This window comes from Rhea pennata, chromosome 3 (genome assembly GCF_028389875.1).
Source record: "Rhea pennata isolate bPtePen1 chromosome 3, bPtePen1.pri, whole genome shotgun sequence".
Classification (NCBI taxonomy): Eukaryota; Metazoa; Chordata; class Aves; order Rheiformes; family Rheidae; genus Rhea; species Rhea pennata.
The window spans coordinates 102,281,376-102,306,761 of record NC_084665.1 but is presented as its reverse complement, the minus strand read 5'-3'; the positions used below and the strand labels follow the sequence as shown (position 1 = coordinate 102,306,761).

The 25,386-nt window shown below is 40.2% G+C and overlaps 1 protein-coding gene across 23 annotated transcripts in view; it reads right to left on the bottom strand.

Annotated features, from left to right (window-relative positions):
* The window catches only part of DST (dystonin), a 299,843-nt gene that overhangs the window by 193,667 nt on the left and 80,790 nt on the right, over window positions 1-25,386 (bottom strand). For all 23 annotated transcript variants that reach the window (XM_062572898.1, XM_062572885.1, XM_062572892.1 and 20 more), the window contains one exon: window positions 10,824-10,885. In XM_062572898.1, the coding sequence (XP_062428882.1) occupies window positions 10,824-10,885 (62 nt within the window). The remainder of the gene's footprint in view (window positions 1-10,823; window positions 10,886-25,386) is intronic.

Below are 25,386 nucleotides of genomic sequence, written 5' to 3'. Positions count from 1 at the left end.
TTGAAAATTCCTATCTTTTAGTCTGATCACCTTTGAAAATTAAGGCATTATGTTGGTGGGCCTAAACAAACTGACCTACACCATAAAAAAAGAACAGAAAATCTCACATACAAAGAATTTTCTTTTATACAAAAACAAACATTTACTGTGCCGAGACTCAGAGCACGATTTATACAAATCTTTCCAAAATTGTGTAACAGGTTACAACAAGATCCCTGCCTTAAACGCAGCCTGTAATCATCAGAGCATCGGATTTGCCAAACTTTTCCCACGTGACTCATCTGCCAAACACGGCTGCTCCCTCAAATGTCTTTGCTACTCCTTATTTTGCCCTCCAGACCCTCGGGGACCGCCAGGAAGGCGGGCAGCTGCGGCCGAGCGCGCGGCGCCAGCGCGCCCGGGTGGCTCCCGCGCACGCCGGGCACGGAGCGAGCCGGAGCTCTCACGCACGAACGTCCTCTCCCCGTCTCACGCTCCTTAACCTCCTCACTTTAATGCCAAGATTTATTTTATAGAAATTCTCGGGAGGAGAAAACGAACGGCAAATACGTGTTTTCTTGGTGATCTTCGCTTTGCACTGAATCCTGCAAGAAACCGGTCCCGCTCCTTCGACAGCAAGCGAGCAGAAGCCTCGCGGCAGCGCGGCCGCCGCGGGAGCCGAGGCCGGGCACCGCGGCCCCGGTGGCGGCTGCAGATGGTGCTCTTGCCCCGGGCTCCATGCGCACCGCCGGGCGGGATGGGAGCCGGCACCCCGCGCCCCGGCCCCGCGGGCAAACCTTGCTCCAGCTCTTCCCTGCGCCGAGATGCTTGCAAGCAAAGCACGGCAGGGCCAGCTTTTGCACGCCGATCTGCTCGTCTGATCCATGCTGAGCAAATGTTGTAGTTACAGTGAAAATAATTTGTTCTCTATTTCATACTCAGGAGTAATCTTCTAGCCGTTTGACTTGGATCAAGGTTAACTTTCCCAAACAGCAAGTGCTATTCCATTTTACAAAATGCATTTATGATTTCCAGTACTTTCAGAAGTCACCTGTAACCTAGCCTCCCACACCGAGTTCAACACTCTTGACTGTTCTTTATGTCAGATTTTTCTAACTTAAAACTCCTCCTTGGTTGCCTTTCACTGTATTCATCTGGTCAATGCTCTCTACAATAGCAGAACTGTGATTTACTCTAAAGTTTTCCCCTTGTAGCTAAGCCTGGATCAGTAAACATTTTTCTTTATTTTAATCTTCACATATCTTCCAGACAACTATATCAACTGATCTACTTATTGCTACAATCTAACATCCTAAAATATTCATTTATGTTCCAGAGATATGCAGTCAGCATCGGTCTCTGTTCCACCACGGCACACTTCACTGTATGCACAGTGCTCAGGGAACACCAGGAAGAGCTGAAGCATGTTGACCTATGTTATTGGAGGTCCCTGTGCAACTCTCCAAAGCTGCCAGCTCATTAAGGACTCCTGGACCAGCTGCGATCAGCATGTCCACCCCTCTCCTGTCCTGAACCGCAAAAACTCCCTGAGATGTTTTCTCAATGCAGTACTCTGTTCAGATGTCTTCTTGTATAAGATTAAAGATCTTTAAAGATATTTAAAAATCACAAAGACTCAAAAAATGCATTATAAAACTCTCTCTACATTTCTATCATATTTCTAGTTGTTATGAGACACATCCTCCACACATATTAATGATAATTATGACTCAAAACCTGTTTAAAGACCAATTTGTGACATTCATTGTTTCTTTTTTAAAAATGCTTTGCTTACAAAGGCATAAATGAATATAAATATAGATTAACGAAGAAAACAAAGCAAACATTATCCATTTTCACTTTTCACAGTAGATCACTGTAAAAGGGCATTCTCACTACAGTTGTAGGATTGATGCAGAATGAAATCATTAATATGATGAAAATATAAGCTTTGGTAAAGAACTTGACACTGATCAGCTCTAAGAACTTGAAGTTAAAAAAAATATTCTGCCAAAGAAGAGTTGGGCTATATTAGGCCTGTCACTGTCACAGAATAATAGAATGTAAGGCTAAACAGATCATCTCATCCAACCCAACAAACTGGAGCAGGACTGTCCAACTGAATGCACTAGAGCAGGTCTGAGCTTGGCTATAGGAGTCCAGAGATGCTTTTCTAATTTACTCTTGAAAATTCAAATGAAGGAAATTCTACAGCGTAATACATAGACTTTAGAGCTTTGCTATGCTTACTGGCTTTGGGAATTTTTTTCTACCTTGCTAATCTTCAAACTAAATCTTCTGTAAATTAAGCTAAATTTTCTGCCGCCCTCTCTGTAGGGTCTGACCTTAGAAAACCCTTGTTCTCTGGCTTTCGCACCTTTTACACACTGGGAACATATTATCGTGTCTCTCTTCAGTCCTCTCTATTTTAGACTAAACAAACTCAATTATCACAACCTCTCCTTGATTTTCAAATAAAACTTATCTTCTTACTGCTTTATTACAGTCAAGTGCAAACTCTTTGTCATGGTTAAGAGCAGGAGGAGTATAACTGGGCTGCAGTTTCACAACCATGTGCCCACCAGCACAACAGTGAGTCACCTCTCAACTTCAGTCACCCACACACCTAGGAAAAGGCAGAATTAAGAGATGTCCTCTCACATCCTCAGCATTGCGCTGGCCCAATGGGCAGGGTATGGAGCTACTCTGCAGCTCCTAGAGCTACCTGGGCACAAGCAGATGTGGCCAGTAAGGACCATGGGCTGCACTGCTGATGGCAGGAACCACAACAGCCACCAGCCTTGGACCTGCTTCCCACAGCTGTTTCCTTGCAGCTGTTGTTGATGATGGCATCCTAGGAAACTAAACGATTGTTCATTAATTTTTTCCGCTGTCTCCCCAGGGAGAAAAATTAATTTGCGAGGTTCATAGTTCGCCAGCCTTTTCTTCCATTTTGGAAGGAGGTGTGATGCCTACCACACTGCAGACTCCTAGGAGTCCCTTCTCCTCTGTGAATTTGTAAATATAATGATAAATGACTTCAGTTGATAAATCCTGAGTTAATAAAGCTGTGCAACTATATTAAAAAAAAGGTAACTTAATATTGTTCAGTCTCCTCTTTCCTTCTCTGACTTCTACTCTCATCTTCTTGTTAAGATGTATTTCACCAAGGTAGCATTTTTGTAGTCTGAAGAGGGCTGAATGCTTCAGCCTTCTCTATACCTTCCCATATTATCTCTTTTTTCCTCCCTTAGTAATGCATCTATATTTCTCCTTTCTCCTTCATGTTCTGACATAATTACAGACTCACTCTTGTTTTGACTTTCATGTTGCACTCCTATTACAACTCATTTTGGACCTCTGTTTGTCTGATTTTATCCCGTCATGCTTTGCTTACCACTCCTTAGTTGTGTTGCCCTTACTTCCACTTTCTGCACAGCTCCTCTTGATTCATCACTGCTCTTAAAAGCAGCAATACATCCTACACTGTGCCTACTATCTGCCCTCCCCGTCGGCCATTGCGTCTTCAACACAGGTGCTTTCAGGGACTGCCAGGTCCCCCACATCCCCTGGATTACTTCCCCACAAGACCCTACCTATCGGTTTCCCCGAGTTTGCTGAATTTTGCTGCTTCAGCAAGCAGTTCAGCAGACTGCCGACTGTCCTTCCTTTCTGTGCTAACTCCTCTCCCCCTTTCAGATTTTCAGAGGCATTTCCTCTTAATAGTCAAGGCTAAACCTACCAGTTTTGCCAGCAATTCTCTTGACCTGATAAAACACATGTTATTTCCAGCACGTCCTGAGAGCTTGAAGGTTCTCTGGATGGGACTCGCCTCACAGGACAGGTGCCCGCACCTTAGCTAGCCACACTTACCCCTTCAACAGGCAGGGGAAAGGACATAAAGAACACCCAGACCTATTCTGCACACCTACTTTAAGACAAGCTTTTTTCTCATGGACCATAAAGGGCATCTAGGCAACCAGTTTAAATTTTGACCCAACATCTACTTTTATTGTCAGTTACGAGGATAAAGGATCTCCACCTCTGCCAGAGTCCTGTCCTCTGAATGCCAGCTGGTGACAACAAATGTGTTATCAACCGCCTTGCTCCACTTCAGTGGTCTACAGCAGAAACCGCACAACCAGGATCACCTTCTCTCCTGTTTCATCTTCAGTCTGAGACACTCTCCAATATTTCTGTTAAATACCTCATCCAATTTTCTTCACCTTTCCCTGCTTTCAAACAATTTGGCCTTTCCTTTCCAGCCTGCATGGTCACTCTGCATCGGCCTCCAGCAGTCAGAAACAACCAATTTATTCCAGTAAGTCCAAAGCAGGTAAAAATCTAAGGTTGACAGATGTAACATTGTTGTAATTGAAGTCAAAATGTTTTATTTCACTAGATAATTGAGAGTTTTATATAATATGTTACTATCTTTAAACAAACCTGTTCAAAGCGCCATAAACACCTTTATGGACAACGCATGCTTCTCTGCAGGAAAACCATGTTTCCTTTGACCTTCTTTTCCCAAGCAGTCACACATCTGCATACCCTACCACAGGGCAAGACTGGGTTTCCAAAGTATAGGAAACACTGAAGTATTTTTGTAAGGCTAATGACTGAATGTTTGGGTTGCTTTACTATTTGAGGTTCATGTACTGGGACAAATACTACTACCGCTGGAGTCAATGGTGAGGTTCACGCTGGCCTCAGCAGGAGCCAGGATCAAGCCACAGTATTTCTAACCTGATATATAAATGATTATTAAATGTGGACACATCAAAAGTATACAGATAAAATGTAACTCCATGAATAATTTAAAAATCAATTAAAAAGCCAACACACAATTGCAAACGGAACAATTTTCTCTCTTACAATCTCTAAGGATTAAATAATGAAATATTAAATAAAATCTCTGCTAACTGAGAGCTAATTGCAAACAATAAAAAAATCTGCAGAAAGAGAATGAATTAATAAATGAATATATTATCTTCTTATAGAAAAGCTATTAGTGCTAATAGTTCTATTTCATCTTACAATAATTTCATGGTAGACTTGTTATTCTTTCATGTATGCACACCTGTATGAAACAATTAAAGAAAATGACAGTAAAAATGATCATAAAACCATACACTCAACTGGTTCAAAAGTGTTGCATGCCATATAAATATCAATGCACTTAAGCTATCACATATTTCATGTATATTTTATTTATTGTTTTCAATTATTCTCTTTTCTGCTCCCAATTAGTAATGAAGTCTGCATGCATTAAAGTGGATCAAATAAACTTGAAATCTGTGGCACAGTTTTTGTTGACTTGGATTTATTTACGTATTCACTTGCAGAGAGATTTCATGATGTGGATTATCATTAGCCTCTTTAACTTTGTATAATTTCCTCCTCTTCTCTCAGTTTTTACTTCTGGCATCCTGCTAGTATTTTCTGCTGCAGTCTCCTAGTTTCCAGCCTCTCCCCTCCTAAACTTCTATTAAGCACCAATAAGGTCCTGAGTTTGCTTGTTGTTCTACTTTGCAAGCAGACAGAGATTATACTAAGCGACTGGAGATGGCAGATTTTTTGAAAAATTTGTATACACAATGTGGGATGAATAAACTAAAATCATGCATATTTCCAGGGTTAATATCAAAATCAAGTACTCCTTTACACCTTTAACTGCAGGTTCTTTCTCCAAGAGTTATTTTTTTCTATTTTGCAGAAGGAAGAAGGTTCAAAGAAAAAAACATTTCTATTTAGGCAAGATCTTCAAAAAATAGTCGTAAGCACATAATAGAAAAATTTTCAGGAGGAAAAACTGAAACTTTCTTTTGTCTACCGAAACGCCAATAGGTCCTGCTGCTAAATTAAAAAAAAAAAAAAAAAAAGGAATAGGAATATTGATACCTTGGCTACAGCCAGTGACTGAAGTGGCGAGCACAGTAAGCTCGTTTGAGGTAGTATTTTAGTGGATTTGTTCCTGGCACAGTTTACAGCAGCTGTCAGCATTAACTACAAGGAATATATAAGATTAATTTAGATGCAGTTGCATAGCAAATGTTGTTCTTAGTATTTTCCTTAAAGAAAGAAGAAGTCAAAACATGCTCTGTCAAAGCTGCGAAAACTAAGGGTGTAAATTGAGATTTTTTTAAAAAAAAACCTCACCATAGTTCAATTAACACCAAGCGCTTCACCCTTTCAAACATGTTTAAATGTAGAGCTAAAAATCATTCACCTTTAAAAGAAGACATGGGGGATTTTAAATAACAGATTAACTGCATAGCTAAAAAGAAGATAGGGGGGAGTAGTGCTATTACAGCGATAACCACAGGCGTCAATAAAGTGCAAACTTTCAACAGGGGAATGACTGCAGTGTATCAAAGCGGTTCCTCTGCCATGAAATGCATACCTGAACATTTCACGAAGCCATTGATCCATGTGGCCATTTGCAAGTCATGTCCTGTCTGAAGCACTCACAGGAATCAATAACTTCAGGTTTCTATTCTGAATTATTCATTCGGTCTTTGCAGGACAAAAAGTAGTTTTGCCTAACACTAGCAATATATCCCCATAGTACAGTACACCATTTTCAACACAGAGTTTCTACGGAAAACAACCACAGAATAGTTTTAGAAGCATTTTTTCAAACTGCTTATAAAGCCTTCTTCCCCCAAAGACAAAGACAGGGACTTTTGGAGCTGCTATTCACCGCGCAGGGATGCTGCTACCCCTTGATCCCAAGCTGAGCATGGTCCTCCCGAGACCCCTGTGGTCAAGGCAAATGGCAGCAAGTGTTGCTGCCTGAAGAGCTGTTAGCAGACACACACAAACCTTCCCTCCACAAAATCTGGGGGAAAAAAGGCTTTCTCTTAGGCGGAAACTATTTGAGCATGCACGCATTATGTATTTCTATTTGCTACTAAGAGCACTGATCTAGGCACTCTCGTTACCTTGCCTTCAGTCCCATTTTATATTCACTGTAATTTCTAATAAAGAAACCTTAAGCACTTCAAAATACGCTCTTCAATCCGTCAAGACTAAGCTTTGGTGCTACAAAATATTTTTAAACTGGTTTGAGAAAGGAAGTGAAGGAAAAAGAAGAATTTATCTGCTTTTACTCTTTTTCCATCATCACCTTCTCTGCTTTTCCCTCTTCCCACCCGTATCTCACACTTCTCATTCTGTTTGTAGATATCACAGTCTGTGTTTCAAATGTGCTTCTTTAAGACCACGTGAATGGTACACCAGAATGAAAACCCTCTACTTCCACAAATTTACCTGCTTTTGTTGGGTCAGGTGTTACCTCCTGCTATAAAAGTACTAGTATTTCACATCTCATTTTGACAGCAGCCAAGCTGAATACCTGCTGCAAGCAGAGGCGAGCTTTGAGAAGCCGCGAGAGGAGCTCCTTCCCCGGCGCCCCACCACGCCGGGAACGCGACCGTCACCCTGGGAGCACATACCACCGCATCCGCCAAGGCTACGGCCCGTATCTCGCCTCTCCCGGCCATATGTCAACATCCAGCAGAAGATAACGTCTGAACCAGAGCTCCACCATCAGACAGCAAACAGCAGCTGGAGCAAGCGCAATACGGCAAGCAGCCCTGACAACTCCACATTCAAAACGGAGGATATTCAGCATTTAAAAGATGCAGTGACAACCCACTTAGCCTTGAACCGTGGAATATGAATGTAATTTGAACAACTGAATTTGGCAAATAACATAATTATGGTATGTACCTCTATATAAAACTTCCTATCTCAAGATTGTTTACAGGAAATATTTTCGCAATGACTATGCTTCTACTGCAGCAAAGCACACACACACATGCTCAGCTAGACAGCTGAACTGACAAGGGATTAATCTTACACACTGAAGTTCAGCATACACTTGCATGCTTTGAATCCAACGCAAACAAAGACAGGCAATGGAGGGCAGAAGGGGAACTATTTCTCACCCGCGTTGCAATTTGTAGTTACTCAGCGAGTCCCACATACACAGAATTTTAACTGAAAGAATGACAGCAGACTTTCCCACCATCCCCCAACAAACGACGCCAGCCTCTAAAAGCAACATGCTGTTGACCTAGAAAAAACTCTTCTGAATATACTACTATAAAGGGATAAAAGTCCGGTACTTTCCTGAGGCCATTATGTTGTAAGAGAACAAGACATTAATTAAAATGGTCAAGGAGCAGAACAAACAAGGACGGAGACATAGAGGAGGGGAAAAAAAGAAAAAGAGAGAAGTAGGAGAGAAAAAAAGAAGAGAGTAGTAAGGGAGGGAAAAAGAGGAGAGAGAAGTAGGGAAGGAAAAAGAAAATGGCTAAAAATGAAAAAGAGGAAAGAGAAAAGAAAAAGGCAAAAAAGAAGGTACAGAACATCCAATAAATAAATAAATAATTAAATAAATAAAAGCAAAGCATAATCCCTTCCCACAGCCATAGCTGGAGTTCTTCCACATATGCATGGTCCGATGCTTTCCATGGTCAAAGCCAAGGTAATAAAGCCGAACACTAAGGGTCAGGTTCAACTTTAATGCACAGACCATGACAATTCTAGCACCTCTGTAAGAAATTCATCCATTTACGGTCCTCATTTTTTTCTTCATTCACTCCGTTGTATACTGTTTTCTAAATATACCTTTGTGTCTTGTATCTTAAGAGACAGTGTTTTACAGATTGCTTTAACTTCCATGCAAGTCACTGTCCTAGAAGTAATATCTTAAGAACAGAGATTTGATAACTGTATCACCAACTGCTTTCAAGCTGAGTATTTGCAAAAACAAAGTTTAGTTGCTACTAAAATTTCAAGGTAATGGAAGATATACAGTCAAATTATACTTCTGGAAATTAACAATCTTCTACTTGAATTATAAAGTGAGCAATCAAGAGATGTAAATCAAGGCTAGCAGAGCACATACGTACGCTCACACAGAGAACGACTTGGAGATGAAGGCCTAAGGCCACTGACCTTGGCAAGCAAGTCAAAAGGGTTTAAACTGAACTGCTCACCCCTATTTCCTTACAGGTTTAGAGCCTAAATCTTCTCTAAGCTGCTCCCAGGAGGCTGAGTGTATGGCAACAATGACTGTGCATGTTTTAAAGTCACGTAAAATAATGGTGTACCTGAATACAATTTTCAGTACACTGCTCTTCTGTAAACACAGGCATAGTTTGTATTAAAGAACTGCTTTCCAGAAAGATTCAGATAGGCTCTTCTGCTTCAAACAGAAAATTAAAACTACCTCTACCAAACGTATCCGTACTACGGAAACAAGTTAGTGGCCCCTACAAGCACACTAACAATTATCTTAAATCACAAGGGGAAACGCATGGTGGTTAATCTGGAGATTGCATTTTGCTGCCAGGGTACTGGCAGTTGTCTTGTATGTTGTTTGGTTTATTTAATCTAATCTGCTTGAATTACTGGACAATGGATAAATTTCTTACACTGTAAATACGAAGTAAAATCTGGAGAAAAAAGAGAAGCAACAGCTCTGCAATCTCTGGCCTTTCCTCACTAACAAGTACAACCCCCCCTGCAAGGACACGTGGTCATTTGGGTATTCCAGAATGAAGGCGAGGAGGTGTCCAACTAGATGGGGTTTTACACAGCAGATCTGTCAAGGACAACCTATTAGCATGACCAGAAGTGTCAGTTTGCGACTCTGAACCTTCTCCACATCCAGAAAGCTGAGCATAGCTGCAGCACAGAGGCCAACGTCAGGACACTCCCAGCAGATCCATCATTGCAGGAAGGACTGCGAGACCACGCTGGAAGAAAGGTTTCCTCCTAAGCCATGAATGGCTTCCACGAAACTGTGACCAGTTTCACTGAGCATCACCTGGGCCGTGCTAGCTTCCTGAAGTTGCCCCTTCTCCATGAGGTAGTCTGGTTTACAGTTCTTAAAAGACACAAAACTAGAATTCTGCATCTTCTAAATATTCTAGGAGCCCCTCACAGTGCAGCAAAGCAGAGAGAAATATCATTAAATCTCCCCCCAACTGTATTTTTCTCTAAGTGTGAACACATGCAAATTCTTCCAACAGCATTTGAACATTATACTCATTAATTAAATCTCAACCCTGACAGTTTGCAGATACATTTTTATTTAATGTGACTTCTGCATGAAACCAACCTATGAAAAAAAATCAAAGTAAGCTATGTTAAGTAATTATACAATCTGTTTCTCCAGAGAGATGTCTGGACTAGACAGCTGGCGCTGAAATAGCAGATTAAATTTAGAACTGAAAGGCCATGCAGTGAAGGTGAACTCATAGCCTTTAGTCCTCTGTTGACTAAAAGCTGTACATGTTGTTAAAATGATGTGTTGTGTCCCTGAGGCAAAGTTCACTGTTATTCAAAAGAAAGATGTGGAGAAGTGATTTTCATCTGTAGAAAGCCTCTGTTTTCAATTCATGAGCGGCATACTGATGCCACTGGATGACCCAGATGCATCCTTCTCAAGGTTATTCCCCCATCCTCAAATTAATATGGTACTTAAATTTTTTTCTTTTTTAATTTGCCTTAGCAGTGTTTCTACAACCATGACAGTCTAAAGCTATAAAAGAGTCAAGTTTTGTAGAAAGAAATAACGTCCCTTAAATTTTGATTCATTTTCATTTCAAATGCAAGCTTTCAAATAGATCACTTTGGGATTTTAGACAGCAGTATTTCAGCTCCCCCATGACTCTTCAAAGACAAAGTACATTCATAAACCTTGTAATTTAAGATCTTCCTAGTTTGAGTTCCTTACTACATATAGTGCTACTACAATCTGAAGTCAAACATTTAGTAAAACTGCTGTAATAATCAGTCATCCAGACGTCACAGAAATATCAACTGACCTTCATGAGATGCTGATTTATCCATTTTGTGAAGGTCTTCTTTTGTACTTTGTCCCGTTCATCTGGAAGAAAAAAAGGTGAAGAGTTTTCAACAGTTCTATAAACAACACAGAAGATTTTTATAGACAGCTTTATAAAATTAGCAGTCTAGCAATGTTAAAAAAACAGAACCACCTGTGAAAGCTCTGAAATATCTAATTAAAATGATAATGCACCAATGTTTTTGCAGTACATCACAGCATGTCATGAAAAAGTTCCTTCAACTTCCAAGTGAGTTCCTCTGCTGCAAAAGCTAGAGCTGCGCGGTTAGGAGGAACAGTAATACTAACAGAAAGATAACTTCCTAGAAAAAAGTCAACCATTCCCTAAGATGTACTAAAAAGATCAAGGCGAACTTTGAGCTATAAATACTACTTCCAGCCTCTAAAATCTAATTAATTATTAAAGCATTGAGCAGGAGAAAAATCTCTATATGAAAGCCTGCCTTTTGATCACTAGGCTTTTTGACTACAGTATCACTCTTGTTCCAATATGCAAGCCTGAGCTACAGCTTCACTCAGAGAAAGCACCCTCTTATCTTTAATCTTTTATAAAGTATGGATGTTCACTAACCCAGGTGTGGGGCCCAGCTACTGCCAACAACTCTCTCTTTGGTGCAATAGCAAACTCCCCACAAAATATTGAAAAGGAACAGTAAGAACAACAGCCCTAGAAGCACCCCACTTACAAATGTGAAGTATATATACGCATTTTACAGCCACGTTAAAGAAACAGTAACTACGACTCCAGCCCAGGAGTTAAATTATCTCTGCAAACCTATCTGGAGTCATTAGGCAGTGAACGTCCAGCACAACTGCTCCAGAGCAGATGCCTCAGCCCCACTCAAGCCCCGGTGCTCCCCGGAGGCAGGAGCCACGGTGCATTAGGATAGGTACCATCTGTGCAAGCCTAAAATAGCAAGATCCCTTAAGACCCTGTACAACAGAACTGCAGCTGTGTCATTGACTTGGGCTATTTGTAGCGTGGCTGGGAATTAGCAGTGAGCTCAGGTAGCAAAACAAGATCTCTTTTCAGCTACCACCATCACTAGAAGATTGAATCAGAGATGATTTTTGGATTGGTCAAAGGTAGAAGCAGCCAAAACAAATAAAAATTCACAGAATGTCCGTATATGTGGATTTCTGAGACTCTGCGGCGATACCGAGGTCTTTCAAAATGACATGAGATCGTAAGATAATCCATCCTGGGCCAAACGGAGCACTGCTCCGTTTTTCCAACTGTGGTGAGAAGTGAACGCTTTGGGAAAGAACGTCAGAACCAGACACGGAAAAGCACTTGATGCTTCCCTTGGTATTTCCAGTCTGTGGCTTACAGACTTTATACATACCTATACGCATCTTTGTGTTTGAGAGTCAGATTTTTTCTTCTAGTTTATTTTGACTCTTTTATCGCACCTTAATTTTGGCCTCCACAGTTCACTGTGGCAATGAGTCCTACAGTTAGTATCTGTTCTGCACATGTACATTCAGCTTTGTGCAGAACCGTGGCTATTCCTTAAACAGCTTCTCCAGGCCACGTAAGATCTTACAGTTCTGCCATATTCCTCTTTCACAGCTCCACACTCTTATCCTGGCTGAGGATCCCAAAAGAAGATTAAAAGACAAACTAAAGAACAAAGCAAGCAGTATTTGAGAGAAAAATCTGTCAAATTAAGAAAATCTTTTGCTACACATTTACTTTTATATATAAAAATAATAAATGAAGGCTATAGTGAGAGAGAGAGAGCCTCTTCATCTAGCAATACAGCATTTCCAATGTAATTTACTGTAATAAGCAAGAAGTTCTGGTTTGGCAGACATAGAGGACATAACATCTCAGTAAGTCAGAAGTGAAAGAAATTCAGAAGTACTTCTAACTTTTACTAACTCCATTAATGAATAGCTGTTTAACAGGTTTTTCCAAATTCCAGGATTTAATGTTCCAGCTCACAAGTGCATAATATGTCCTTTTTATTAAGGTAATCTCAGCTAGCTTTGACTAACTACCGCAGAAGTTTACATTTAGAGAAATGTTACTGTGACAACAGTAAAAGAAAAAAAACCTTCCTTTTATCTAATTAGAATATGTAGTGACTATTAATTTCAACTATTTTCAGTTAAAATGCTAGCGTAAGTAAAAGAGTGATGTTTACTACCCATACTCCTTTATGCATATAATAATGTATGTGTGTATATATATATTCACATACACACACACACACACATATTACATATACACTCATAGAAAATTTTATACCTATGGCAAACACAAAAGTGTAACAAGGAAGAAAACTGTCACCTGGTACATGCAAGAAACACAAGGATAAAAAAATATTGTGGTTTTAACCATATCTAAACTCCCCCAAGGAAAGGAAACACCCGTCAGAATCGAAGCACAGTGCGACAGGACTCAGCACGCTCGACTTCAGCACACCAAAGCGAAAACACCGCAGAGAGCGGCTAGAGAATCAGGCAGCCCCCGGACTCGAGCACAGAGCTACGAAACGAAATGCGGCGCAGGTTTCTTCAGCGGACGCGCGCACTCCTGTGCGCTCTGCGAGCGGCTTCTCCCGGCGGCGAGCCCGCCGCGGCTCCGAGGACCTCCCCGGGCAGCGCCAGCGCCCCGCCGCGAGCCGGCAGCGCGGCGAGGGCTCCAGCCCCGCGCTACTGACCCGCGCAGCACATCCGCTCCGCCAGCCCGGGCCTCCAGCCCCGCGCCTCTGCCGTGAGCGGCCTCATTCTTCACTTCGAAACTTCAGCGTTTCTTTTATTTTCAGGAAAAGGAAAGCAAAGTAGTGGCTAGGGCTGCTCCTGGCTGACAGAGAGCAGCAACTCCCCTTTAAAAAAAAAAACAAACACGAGCAAACAGTCCGTCTGCTGTTACAGCAAGCAAATTGCAAGCCTGCTGGATTTAACTCACAATAAGCACTAAACTAAGCCTATATATCTAAGTGCATTAATACATATTTGAGTACAAATATTGAGCTTTTCAAACACAGAAGTCTATTTTCCTGCTTATGTGAACAGAGTCTGGGCAGGTAAGAACGTCGCCACAAAACAAGCGGCAGCACGGCCAGACAGCGCAGGGACGCAGGGCAGGCAGCAGCTGTACAAAGAAAATATATCTCCTTAGATCATCTGAGCTGCAGATCATAACAATAAATCCACATGGTTAAATAATCAACCTGAGCCTCTGCACCTTCACCTGCTATTGCAGGTACCTTCTGATACATCAGACCATTAAAAGTCTTGTATGCTTTAGATACCTGAAAAGTGCCTCAGGAAAATACCTATAGTCTGTATCGATGATCTTAACAGATTTGATACCTACTTTATGAATCTACACTGCAACATCACGGCAAAGTGCCGTGTAACTAAAGAGGCTGCAGATCAGAAAACGTGCGTTTAAAAAGCAGCGGTCACAACTAAGGTATCCCATCGTGTGTTCCTGCCACTCACAAAATCCAAATTACAAATGCAGAGGACAGATCCTTTTAACTCTGATGGCCCCCTCCATGAGTCATTATTGCTTGTCTGGATTGCAGTACGGGCAAAAGAGAACGAATTTCTCAGGAAGACACTTTTCCTACCAGGACAACACCAGCGCCTCTCCTTGGGATGCTGACCTGGGAGGAGCAGCTGCAAAGTCCTTCGTGCCACTAACTGCAACTGCCTCGCAGGCCATCAGCTTGAAAGAGCACAAAAGTGCACTTATTTCTCAAGACTGACATGAGGAAAGGCAAAAAAGACTACAGGATTTGTACAAGAAAACAAATGCCTTACTTTTCTAGAAAAGTTGTACATTTCTTTACTTCTTTCCTCATTCTAATGGTGAAAAGATCAAAGTTGGAGTTCCTCTACTAGTGGAAGACTTGCAAAATATATCAATTTCCTGGTATCTTCCTGCACTGCTAAGTTAAGTTAGCAGTGTGTTTACTAAAGCCCTGATATCCGTTATTCCTTACTGATGTATAAATTTACTAATTCTTCTGCATATATTGCTTCCATTTACAACATTAAGTTACACTAAGCTCAAAAAGCTACATTAAAAGAACATTATTAAGGTTGTAAAATGAAGCAAAATGGAGTTAAAATTGGAATTAAAATTTGCTTTGAAATCTTAATACAACTCTCTAAGGAATATGCACTATGTTATTTAATTAAATATTCTTTTATTATCTTTTCTTAAGACTCTGTACTGTCAAGTGCATAGAAGGGATGCTACTCATTTCATGAGCACTTATTGAATAATGTATTTGATGTTGCTGTTGCATATGTAGCCCTAAGCCTACCCATTGGTCACTTTCCAAATTCTACTTTGAAGAAAAATTTAATTTCATTATAGGTTTTCCTCTGGTACTCCTAACCATAGTGAGAGAGCACATATTCCAGAATAATTTCTTATTCAAAACTCCTATGAGAGGAGGGCGTTATTATTCCCATTCTGTATGAAAAGAAGAGAAAAAGAATTATATTCACAGCTAGGTGCTGAGACATTGAAAATCCAGCTTTTCAGAGAAATCTTATGTTCAAAGGTTAGTTATTCTCATCAGGGTCTGTTGTAAGTCTGAGTGCTCAACACTTCTGCAAATGAGACCTTGGCAGAGACGCTCAGAAAATGGAACACAACTGATGCATGACTTCTTGGGAAAACATCTCTGTTATGACACTTACCCAGAACGACAGAACAGTACAGTGGAAGTACTAGAGAAAAAATCCAGTTCTCCAGGCAGTGCTCAAATGGAGCACCCAGGAGACCCTCCTCTCTGCTTCTGCAAATTCAGACTTCACTTTCCATGTGCCTTCCAAGGTCTGTATCAATTTATTCATTCTCTTTCATGACTTAAGAATCATGGGTCATCCAGCAAACCTATCAGAATCTGTAACAGTCTCTAGGAAGCTAAAAAATTTTTTTTAAAAAAAAGTCTAATTTGAAAAGTTAAAAATACATATTTTTGATACAGAAGTATAGAATAACCTTAATGATATAGATAATTTATCAGTTTTTGTATAATACATTACTAAGTATTCTTAATTATAGTTGTTTTTGAGGTATACCTATCTGTAAGCCTTTTATATCATCTGGGACTAACCATCTAAAATAATGATTCAGTGAAAGATACCCTGTAATGAAGAACTGGGATTACGTTTGTTCCTGTACAGTCTCCTAAACCAGATCAACTCAGAAATGAATAAATTAAAATTAAAGCACGCAATCAGAATAGCATATGAGAACAGATCTATGTTATGAATTGTGTCATCACATTAAGTTTTCATTAAGACACACAGCATATAAAATCATACATACTTTGGTAATTATATACAATAATCAAAAACCATATCCTGCTTGATATTAAAATATCAAGACTGAATTTGCATTTGTGTATCTACCAAATTGACAGCTATGGTGAGATCTTACAGCAATGCTACAGACTGGGGGGCGGGAGGAACTTAAAGGCCTGATATGGAGATCTTTGCATGTTTGACTTCACTATCAAAGTTGAGGGAAACATTGAGTCTGTAAACGTCATAGTTTCAGGACCTATTTTAATGGGTTCAATGTTTGCTATTAGAACATAACTATAGGAGAAGAGGGAACTCCCAAGTTACTTTCGAGTGCTTTCTGACTGAAAAAAAAAAGAAAAGCTCTGTGAATATTTAACAATTTAGTCACTCAAAACTGGAACGGCAATAAAAATTTAGTGTTTGTCAGGAAAGATTAGATTCTCAATTAAAGGACTGCAAGTGTTGGTTCTTGTTACCTCCCCACCCCAAGTCTTGGGTAAATATCGCAGGGTTTCGAGGGGAATAACTGGGTCACCTGACAACTCAGTCTTTTAGTAGGTGTTTGCTTCCTCCAACAGTGTATTTTACTACAGATAATGCTTTACATTTTGTATTTCAAAAGACTACTTCATACGTTTTCATATGTAATGTTACCATTCTTAAATCAGGTGTTCTTGAAGAGTAGAAGATGTCTGTCAATCTTTAAAGTATTATTTCAGATTTTACAATGTTTGCCATTTATTATTTGATCATCTTCCCCTTAGATTTACGGAGTCAGAACTCCTAACGTTCCTCGTTCGCGTCCCTGGTGGTGTTCCTGTATCAGGACAGCTTGGGGAACAGCACTAGCTGTTTGCAGTAGCTCGCGCTGGAGACAGCATCGCATTACTTCTTTTTTTAGAAAGATTGAATGGAAGCCTTGTCAGCCAAATACAAAATAAGAGGGTATCTGGAGACAGACTGGTAAGGTACAGAGTTTAGATAATACAGGGGAAGAAAGACTGTAAGGACATGGAGCAAGGGAGAGAGATGGTCTGCATGTGAGGAGGAGGAATAAAACAAATACATGCCGTTTATGAGTCTAGATAATGAAATCTGGGTAAAAGAATTGAGGACAGGCAAAATGATGAGGCTTGCTCTTTTGGAAGAATTGCCAAAAATCAAGAGACAGTATACTAGGCAAAGACTCTTACACAAAGCATAGATCTTACTATAAAAAAATATGCAAGCAAAAAATGAATGCTGTTAAGGCACAAACTCTTAAAATGCATAACCTCATAGAGATTCACTTCTTAACAATGAAGACCTAAAGAAAGCATCTTTTAAAATTCTTATTTCAGTAATGTAAAATTCCTTCATTTCTCTTTCCTACTTGTTGCTCATTGCCATCACTTTCACTCTTCTGACAAGCTTGAGTCCTTCCTCCCTTGGCTCACAGGTGTGAAGCTCCAATTACCTGTGAAGGGTCCCACACATCCACAAAGGTGCACGAATCAGAATAGCAGGTCATACATACAAATGCATCTTTTCAGAGAGAAAGATGAGGACAAGTAAAATGAAAGATAAGGCTTCTTTCCTTCTCAGCATGCTACTCCTAAAGGTCTAAAAACTAAAACTGATGTAACGATTTGGGGGAAAGTTAATTTATGTCAGCAAATTTCCATCAGTAACCAGAGAAATCTAAGGAAATTGCTCACACCCCCAATAGTTATTATTTATGTTTAAAACTTAGCAGGAAAGCTTGTATTACCTGCTGGGGTTCCCATGGCTGCCTCAGTACCCTCAGGCACAAACCACCTAAGGGTGGGACAAGCATCTCCAGACCTTCTCCTCATCCTCCCAGGGCAGTCGCTAATGGCTGCTGTCAGAGGAGGACACCATGAGGGTGAACCTCACGGCTGTCCCCACGTGTGTCACAGTCCATGGCTACCAGCACAAATGCCATCAGCTGACCAGTACTTTCCCAGAAAAGGTACTGCACTCACCTACTGCCTCTTCTGATGGCATGTGCATTCATATCAGATTCTCTTAAAAAAGTGATTCTTCTCTATATTCCTATTACGTGAGCCACTAATGCTTATACAGCTTCATTTTTTTTATGTCTTATCAGGTCATAAATAAACAACATTATGGAAGTGATTCAAATTTACTCCTGTCCTGGGCTTTGCACTGTTATTTGGAATAACAATGAAACATGAATCTCACTTTAGGTCTTCTGTCGAAATTTCTGGTTGTTCTAGTTCTATTGTGAAGAATTTAAATATATCTCTGTTTAGTTTCCTTGAAAAGCAATCAAATATCTTACAATACTAGGGTAAAATGTCCCATATACTGTTGCTCTGATTCACAAGAATGCATCAGCATAAAAAGTTTTTCCATTTATTCTAAAATCTGATACGCTATCTGACATCCCATTGTATTAAACTGTGGACTACATGGATCAACAGCTGAGGATCAACTAGAATTCTGTCCTGTTGTAGGAGCTACAGATATTATCTAATAAAATCAAACTCAGACTTCACAAAAGTTAACAGTAAAGCCCCCACTGACTTGCCTGTGATTGGGGCTCAGCCTTTCTGACATAAAAAACAATTTAGGATCTCTGCTAAAATTTTGAAATAGAATATGTTTAAAATTTGCGGTATATTTTGCCTGTATATGTAAGATATACATATATATATATCTAAAATACTCTCCAAATCATTTTCATGGATATATGTTTAGATAAAAAATATTTTCTGAAAAAGCAATCTTAAAAAAAAAAAAAAAAAAAAAAAAAAAAGGAGTGGTGTCATTTGAGGGTAGATGGTTAACTAAATTTGATCACAGATGTAAGTGCACCAGAGTGTGAAGTGTTTAACTATTAAGAAAAGTTGAAGGAAATATCATGCTAGAAAAACATAAGGATTGCAAAATAAGTTGTAGAACTTGACTGTTTATTTTGCATTATATTCAGTTGTCCCTTAAGTGGGACTCCCAATGAAGTTGTCCTGACTGCAACAGCTGCAAACAGAATCCAAAGATATCACCCTTTCATCTGCGTTTTATTTAATGCGTGTTTGTCCACTAAACTTCAGTAACTGATTTTAGCAGCTTCCCAGCCTGACAAGGAAAGCAGTGACAAATTACTGCAGATTAATTTGTGGAGAGAAAACTAACACATTGCAGGAGTTTAAATGTTTTGATCTGGAACAACAATACTTATCTTTGGAAATCTGCAATCCTCCATGACTAAATATTACCATAAACTGTATTATTAAAATGTCTATATTTCTGGATAGACTAGACCACCAAAATTTAAAAGAACTGCTTTGACACTTTAGTAATATACTTGCAATGAAACAAAACAGTTTATAGAAGTATGTCTTTAGTCACAGGCAAACTGTTCTATTTGCTGTGTCATCTGCTCTGGTAAACAGCTTCGCAAAACAGAGCTCTCTGTAAGATATATCGCTACCCCGTTGTAAATGAAATACAACACTTAGATTTTTATATCCCTGTAACAATCTGTTAAATGATTTGATGCGCTTATTAGGACTCAGCTACAGAGCAACTATAAAACTGTAACATTAGCTGCACCCTCCTTCCAGCTAGCTGTTCATGTATTGCTCCTTGAGCAGAAGTCCTCACCCCTGATGAACACAAATAAGCAGAGCCCCCCTGAATTTAGGCTCGATGAAGACCCAGCCAAACCACACATACTCAGCCAACTCTAGGGAAGGTGTGACGGAGCCCAGGCAGCTCAGGCTTACTGCTCTGCTTGGGGACATTCGTCCCAGCCCAGCAGCTCCTGCGACACACTCTGGACACCCTCAAACTAGCCCCTTAGGGTAACAGCAGCAGCACAGCTATAGGAATTAGCACTCCAGGCCCCAGACAGGTTTTTCAGCTATGGAGGTCTGGACAGTTATGGCTAAACTCTACCAGTATCCAAATGAGCTACTTCCTAGATATATCAGATGCGTGGCAGCGTTAACTTCAACATTCAAAATCTGGATTAATATCAAGAGAGGTTCACTGAAACAAAGATACAAGGCATCACGTGGAACATTGGTCTCTGTTACCACTACAGTGTGCTAGAAACAAAAGAAGCTCTTTGCTCCTCCCTCTGAGATTAGAATTAAAATCTAGCCTCCAAAATTTCATTTCTAAAACTCCCCTTGACTTTGACAGAGTTATGATCCTCACTGGGCAATGTATAGACAAAGCTGTACGAAATCTAAAACATAGAAATGACCAGCTCACCATTAGGCTTGTGATATCCCGCTATACACTGTACTGCAACCTTACAAATACAAGAGAATGTGAAACCACAGTCAATGGCAAAAAAACTGCTCCATGGCTTGAAAATATTCAAAAATTTGCTAATTGCACACCCATCTGGCCCAAAAAGAAATTGCATGCATCAAACTCTCAACTGGACCTTATTCTGCCATTACTTTCCAAGCAGAATAAAGAATTCAGCTGGTCTGCTCCTGACACACGTGGGGAACAGTCATCTGCACAAAATCCGTGCAGGGTTGCCTGGGTCTGCAATTTAACACAGAAGATGCTACATAAATCTGTAATTAGTGGACCAAGACCTGCAACTATATGTCTGACGTGAGCTACAGGTATGTGAATTAACACCACAACAGTGTAGAAGAACTGCCGCCACCTGTGTGTGTGCATATATGGGCAAACCCAGAGGAATCCCCTGGAGTAGGTTACTCATATTCGTAGGATCTAAGCCAGCAGCACTTTGTAATTAGTTAACTCACTTCTAACCAGCAATAACGCATGAAATAAGCTCCAAAAGCATTATCCTAGTGTCCTCAGGTCCCAGCAGATGAGCCAAGACCTCCCCTCTCCATCTTATAAGCAGCTCAGAAACACAAATCAGATACAGGTCCCAGCCCCTGAAGTTTACAGCTGAAGCATATAGCAAGGGATCAAAAACAGACAAACATGTTGTATGATAGAAATACAAGGAAATAATGAGATAATACACTGCCACCTGCAAACCTGTTCCACTTTTTAGAAGTCAGTGTAACCCCTCTACTCGCTCACTGCAATAGCTGATTTGATTCTTACTATTGTCCTTGGTTACTATGCCCATACACTCCTCCTTATAAATAACTTATTACCAACTACAGTCCACGCTCTCAAAATCTGCATTATGAATGAATTCGGAGGATCTCTTGCTTTCTTCTACTGTTCCAAATAATATTCCTGATTTTATTCAATTTCTAATTTTAAAACATTTCCAGAGAAAAACATGGAGAAAAGAATTAAAATATTGGTTGACCCAGATAGCCAAAACCCTTTTAAAAATTACATATTAGTAGATTTACTTGTTGGAAAGACTTCTGGATTTGAGATATGAAATGATCACCAAGAACATAATTTTATAAAAAAAACAGCATTTAGACTTTTTTTTTCCTAAGTAACCAATTTGGATTAATTAAAATCACACAGAAAAATCTTATCCAATACAGTGCAATAGATCTTCACGTCTGTTCTTTCAAGACTGGAAAATTACTACAGGGTAACTGCTGTACTGGCACAATATTCTGTATACAAAATTCCTAAAGCTCAGTGACCCTCTAATGTATTTCCCTCCGCATGGCCCTCTCCCTGAAGCCCAGTAGGGGGACAGATTTTTGACTCAACTGAAAAACTGACATAAAATACTTGTTTTCTAACTTGATTCAGCTTTCAGTGTTGTTTGATTTCTGCCTTCTGGAGAGAGAACTCCCATAGGAAAATGTCACATCTTCCCATCAAAATACACAAAACCTGTATGTAGGTTAAAATAACATCTCAGTAGATGTTGCACTATCCTGCACAGTGTATAATGGCATCTTTTGACTTGTGGCTGTGTGACTTTCTCAGAGGACCACCTCAACCAGAATTAAAAAAAAAAAAAAAAAAAAAAGGTGTGAGAGAGATTGAGATTATTCTTTAGTGAGAGATTTGGAAGTTTTCATGCAGATTAAAAATGAGTTTGTAAAATACTAGAGGATAATTTACACACTTTAAAATACTACAGTGAATCTTTTTAACTGAAATCCCTACTGGAATGATGTGACTAAACCAAACAGCAAAAGGTTTATTTGACTACTGTCTACCTTAATCAGCCCCCAGTGCAAGCTGAGGACACAATAACTAGAAGCATTGTACTAAGAAAATCTAATTGAAGTCATTTTTCCCCAAAATCCCAGAAGTCAGTGGAGATTTACACTGACTCTGTTCTTTTTCTGTCCATTCACTCTAGCATATATTGAGTCCTGCTCTCTTTCCACTCTCTCCCTTAGAGAAAAAGTAGAAGGATAAATTCCAATGAATTCATGGAAAGGTCCTGAGAGAAGAAAAGAAGACCCAGAATAGTGGTGCTCCCCTCACAAAACTAATAGCCATCCTTTGAAGTCCTATGCTTACAGTGGATATACTAACTCCAGATGGCCTTGGAGAAGAAGCAGCTACACTTCCATGTAACACAGTATAGTCTCAAAACGACACAGCTTTACATTGCCATTTCCTCAGGACAAGCTAGCACTACGCAGCTTCCGTGCGATGTGCAAAGTATACCAATACACCCACCAGCAGAGTCAAGAAAATGATGAAGCTTGAAAAGAGAGAGTAAGGCTAAAGATCTGTGATCTTGGTTTTGGACAAACACATCCAATTTAACTTGGGCCTTGATCTCCCTCTGATCTTCTCATACCCTTCTAATACCTTTATACGCAAAGGAGATTAATTTGGTCTGAGTACCGTGTCAAGATATTTAGAGTAAGAAACAGAATCATTGGACTTTTAAAATACCCCTCCCCAGATGATGTTTACACCACAGACATATTATACTATTCCTGGCTTGCTCTCCAGCAGCACGTTCCACCTCCATTCTCCCATCAGCGTCACAACCAACCAAAGCCTCTGCTCCACAATGAAGAAATTTGTCAAAATAAGTAGGGGAACATTTTCAGTGTCAGAGGAAGACAAAGACCATATATACACTCTGAAACTACTATCAAGCTTCTAAAGATTTAATGCCAGCTCACCCAAAAAATAAAGTATTCTAGCGAATTCGAGGACTTCACCTGAGGATCACACTTTACATTAAAAACATGCCTACGATGTTTGGGAAATTCCATTGACCACTCCCTTTTCTTGATTATCACACCAAACAAAAGTAAACACTTCCACTGAATTGGAATGTTTCAAATACATGTTATATTTCATCGGAAATAGCTACAAGCTCTTAGGCCACTTTCCAAAGAGTTATCAGCAAAGCGATTCTTTGACTCATGCAAAGGCTAATTGAACCGTCTTGTTGAAATATGCAAAAGATGGTGACTAGGAAAAAATGCAAATTATTAACTCAAAGCATGAGATGCAGTTGCTTTTGCAATATAGTGTTGTTCTACACAGGATAGCTATACAAATAGTATAGCTATACAAATGTTTGGAAAAGCAGTGGAAAGCAACTGGAAACTGCATGTGTGCTTAACATCATGGTAAAGGAAAAAAAGAAAAAAAAATCCACCCAGGGAGAATCCTTCTCATCTCAAATTCTTATTCTAGACTTAGACTTCAGAGATCCTAAAATGTGTAACTAACTGAGCATTTCTCCAGCTTCCAGATCTGCCCATTTAACCAGCACTGTGGACTTACTGCCTATATTCACAGTCCAAACAACAATTTATCTCTGCCTTTAACTTTCCCAGACAGCTGACACAGAAGCCATTTCATCACCACAAAATCCCTGGTCTTCATGAAAACAAGCTCGCTACAGATGCTAATGAAGCAAAATCATTTTTCAAGTCCTGTGCTAGGACTAGAGCTTATTGAACATGGGATCAGCGGGGCCTGGGGTGACGCGAGTGAGGGCATTAACCCCGTTTCCTCACTAACCAGCTAGGCGCCTCCTCATCCCGGATCCAGCCACGCCACCGCCACGGGCCCGCAGCGGACACGGCCCCGCGGCGCCGGCCCCAGCGCAGCGCCAGAGGAGCCGGCAGCTCCACGCGGCCGCTCGAGCAGAGAAGTGCCACCGGGAAGGAGATTATGCGGGTTCAAGAAGAAGAGGTCACTGTGATGACTTTAGTGCTAACGTGTGTTGAAACGACTGGTTAAACTTGGCACTCGGAAGAGCAAAAAGACCGATGGCATCGCTGCCAAGCAAGGCGCGGACCCCTCTGGAGAAGAGCTTAAGCTGTCCGGACAGAAGGAAAGGCAAAGTTTCAGAAGCGCTGTGGGGTCTGAAAGTACAAAACAAAGGCCAGAAAGAGGAGTAACGAGTTACAGTCTTAAGGAGAAATAAGTGCTATCAACAGTGGCAAAAGATAGGAGGATGACTGAACTTGAGGAATTTTGAGGATCGATATGTGAGGGAGTTTAACTTTGGCCATTAGGGGATGGCAAAGCAAACAGGAATATAAAAGAAATAGGACAAAACACAGCTGAACCATCTTCACAACAGTGACGGAAGAAATCGCAGGAAAGCATCAGAAATACTGAGTGAGCAAGGAGGCCAAGGAGGGACCATCAAAATCTCCACAGAATAAGGAAAAGGAGGACTGGGAGGATTCCCTTCAAGAAATGTCACTGGAACAGCCAAAGAGAAAGAAAAACCAGGGGAGGAAAGGGAGTGTAAGCTAATTGCATCAATGTAGCCATAGAGGTCAAACAAGGTGAGGAAGGATTTACCAAAGGAGAGAGAATACAAAGCTCTGAACATGCCAAAACATTCCCTGGCATCAAACAAAACATCTGTATGTAAAACCACTGCTAAGTACTGGATTTTCTGTATGTATTGTTTAAATAGGTTTATAATATTTAATACTTTTAAAAGCTACTGAATAGGGGCACATTTTTTTTTCTTATTTTCTTTCATTTAAAGATGAATTTGATTGCAAGTCCTAAAAACTGTAACTGAAGCAGGTATATAACAAGCACCAAGTTGAACAGCGGCACATTCCAGAGCAGAACAGTTACAGCTGAAACACACTCCTACGGCAAAGTCCTGCTTCATCAAACCTGCTGAGCTGGAACAATTTCTGATGCCAGTGAAATAGCCAAGACATCTAGGTTTTCCCTAGGACAAGCAATATATATATGTATTACTGTTGAGAAGCCACCTAGCTTGGTTCCTGGTAAATGCCACTGGTGTCGCGCTCACTGACATTTTTGTATTGGCAGGTCTCAACTTCCCTCCAGAAATAAAATCTTGCTTAGTAACACTATTCACATCTAATCTT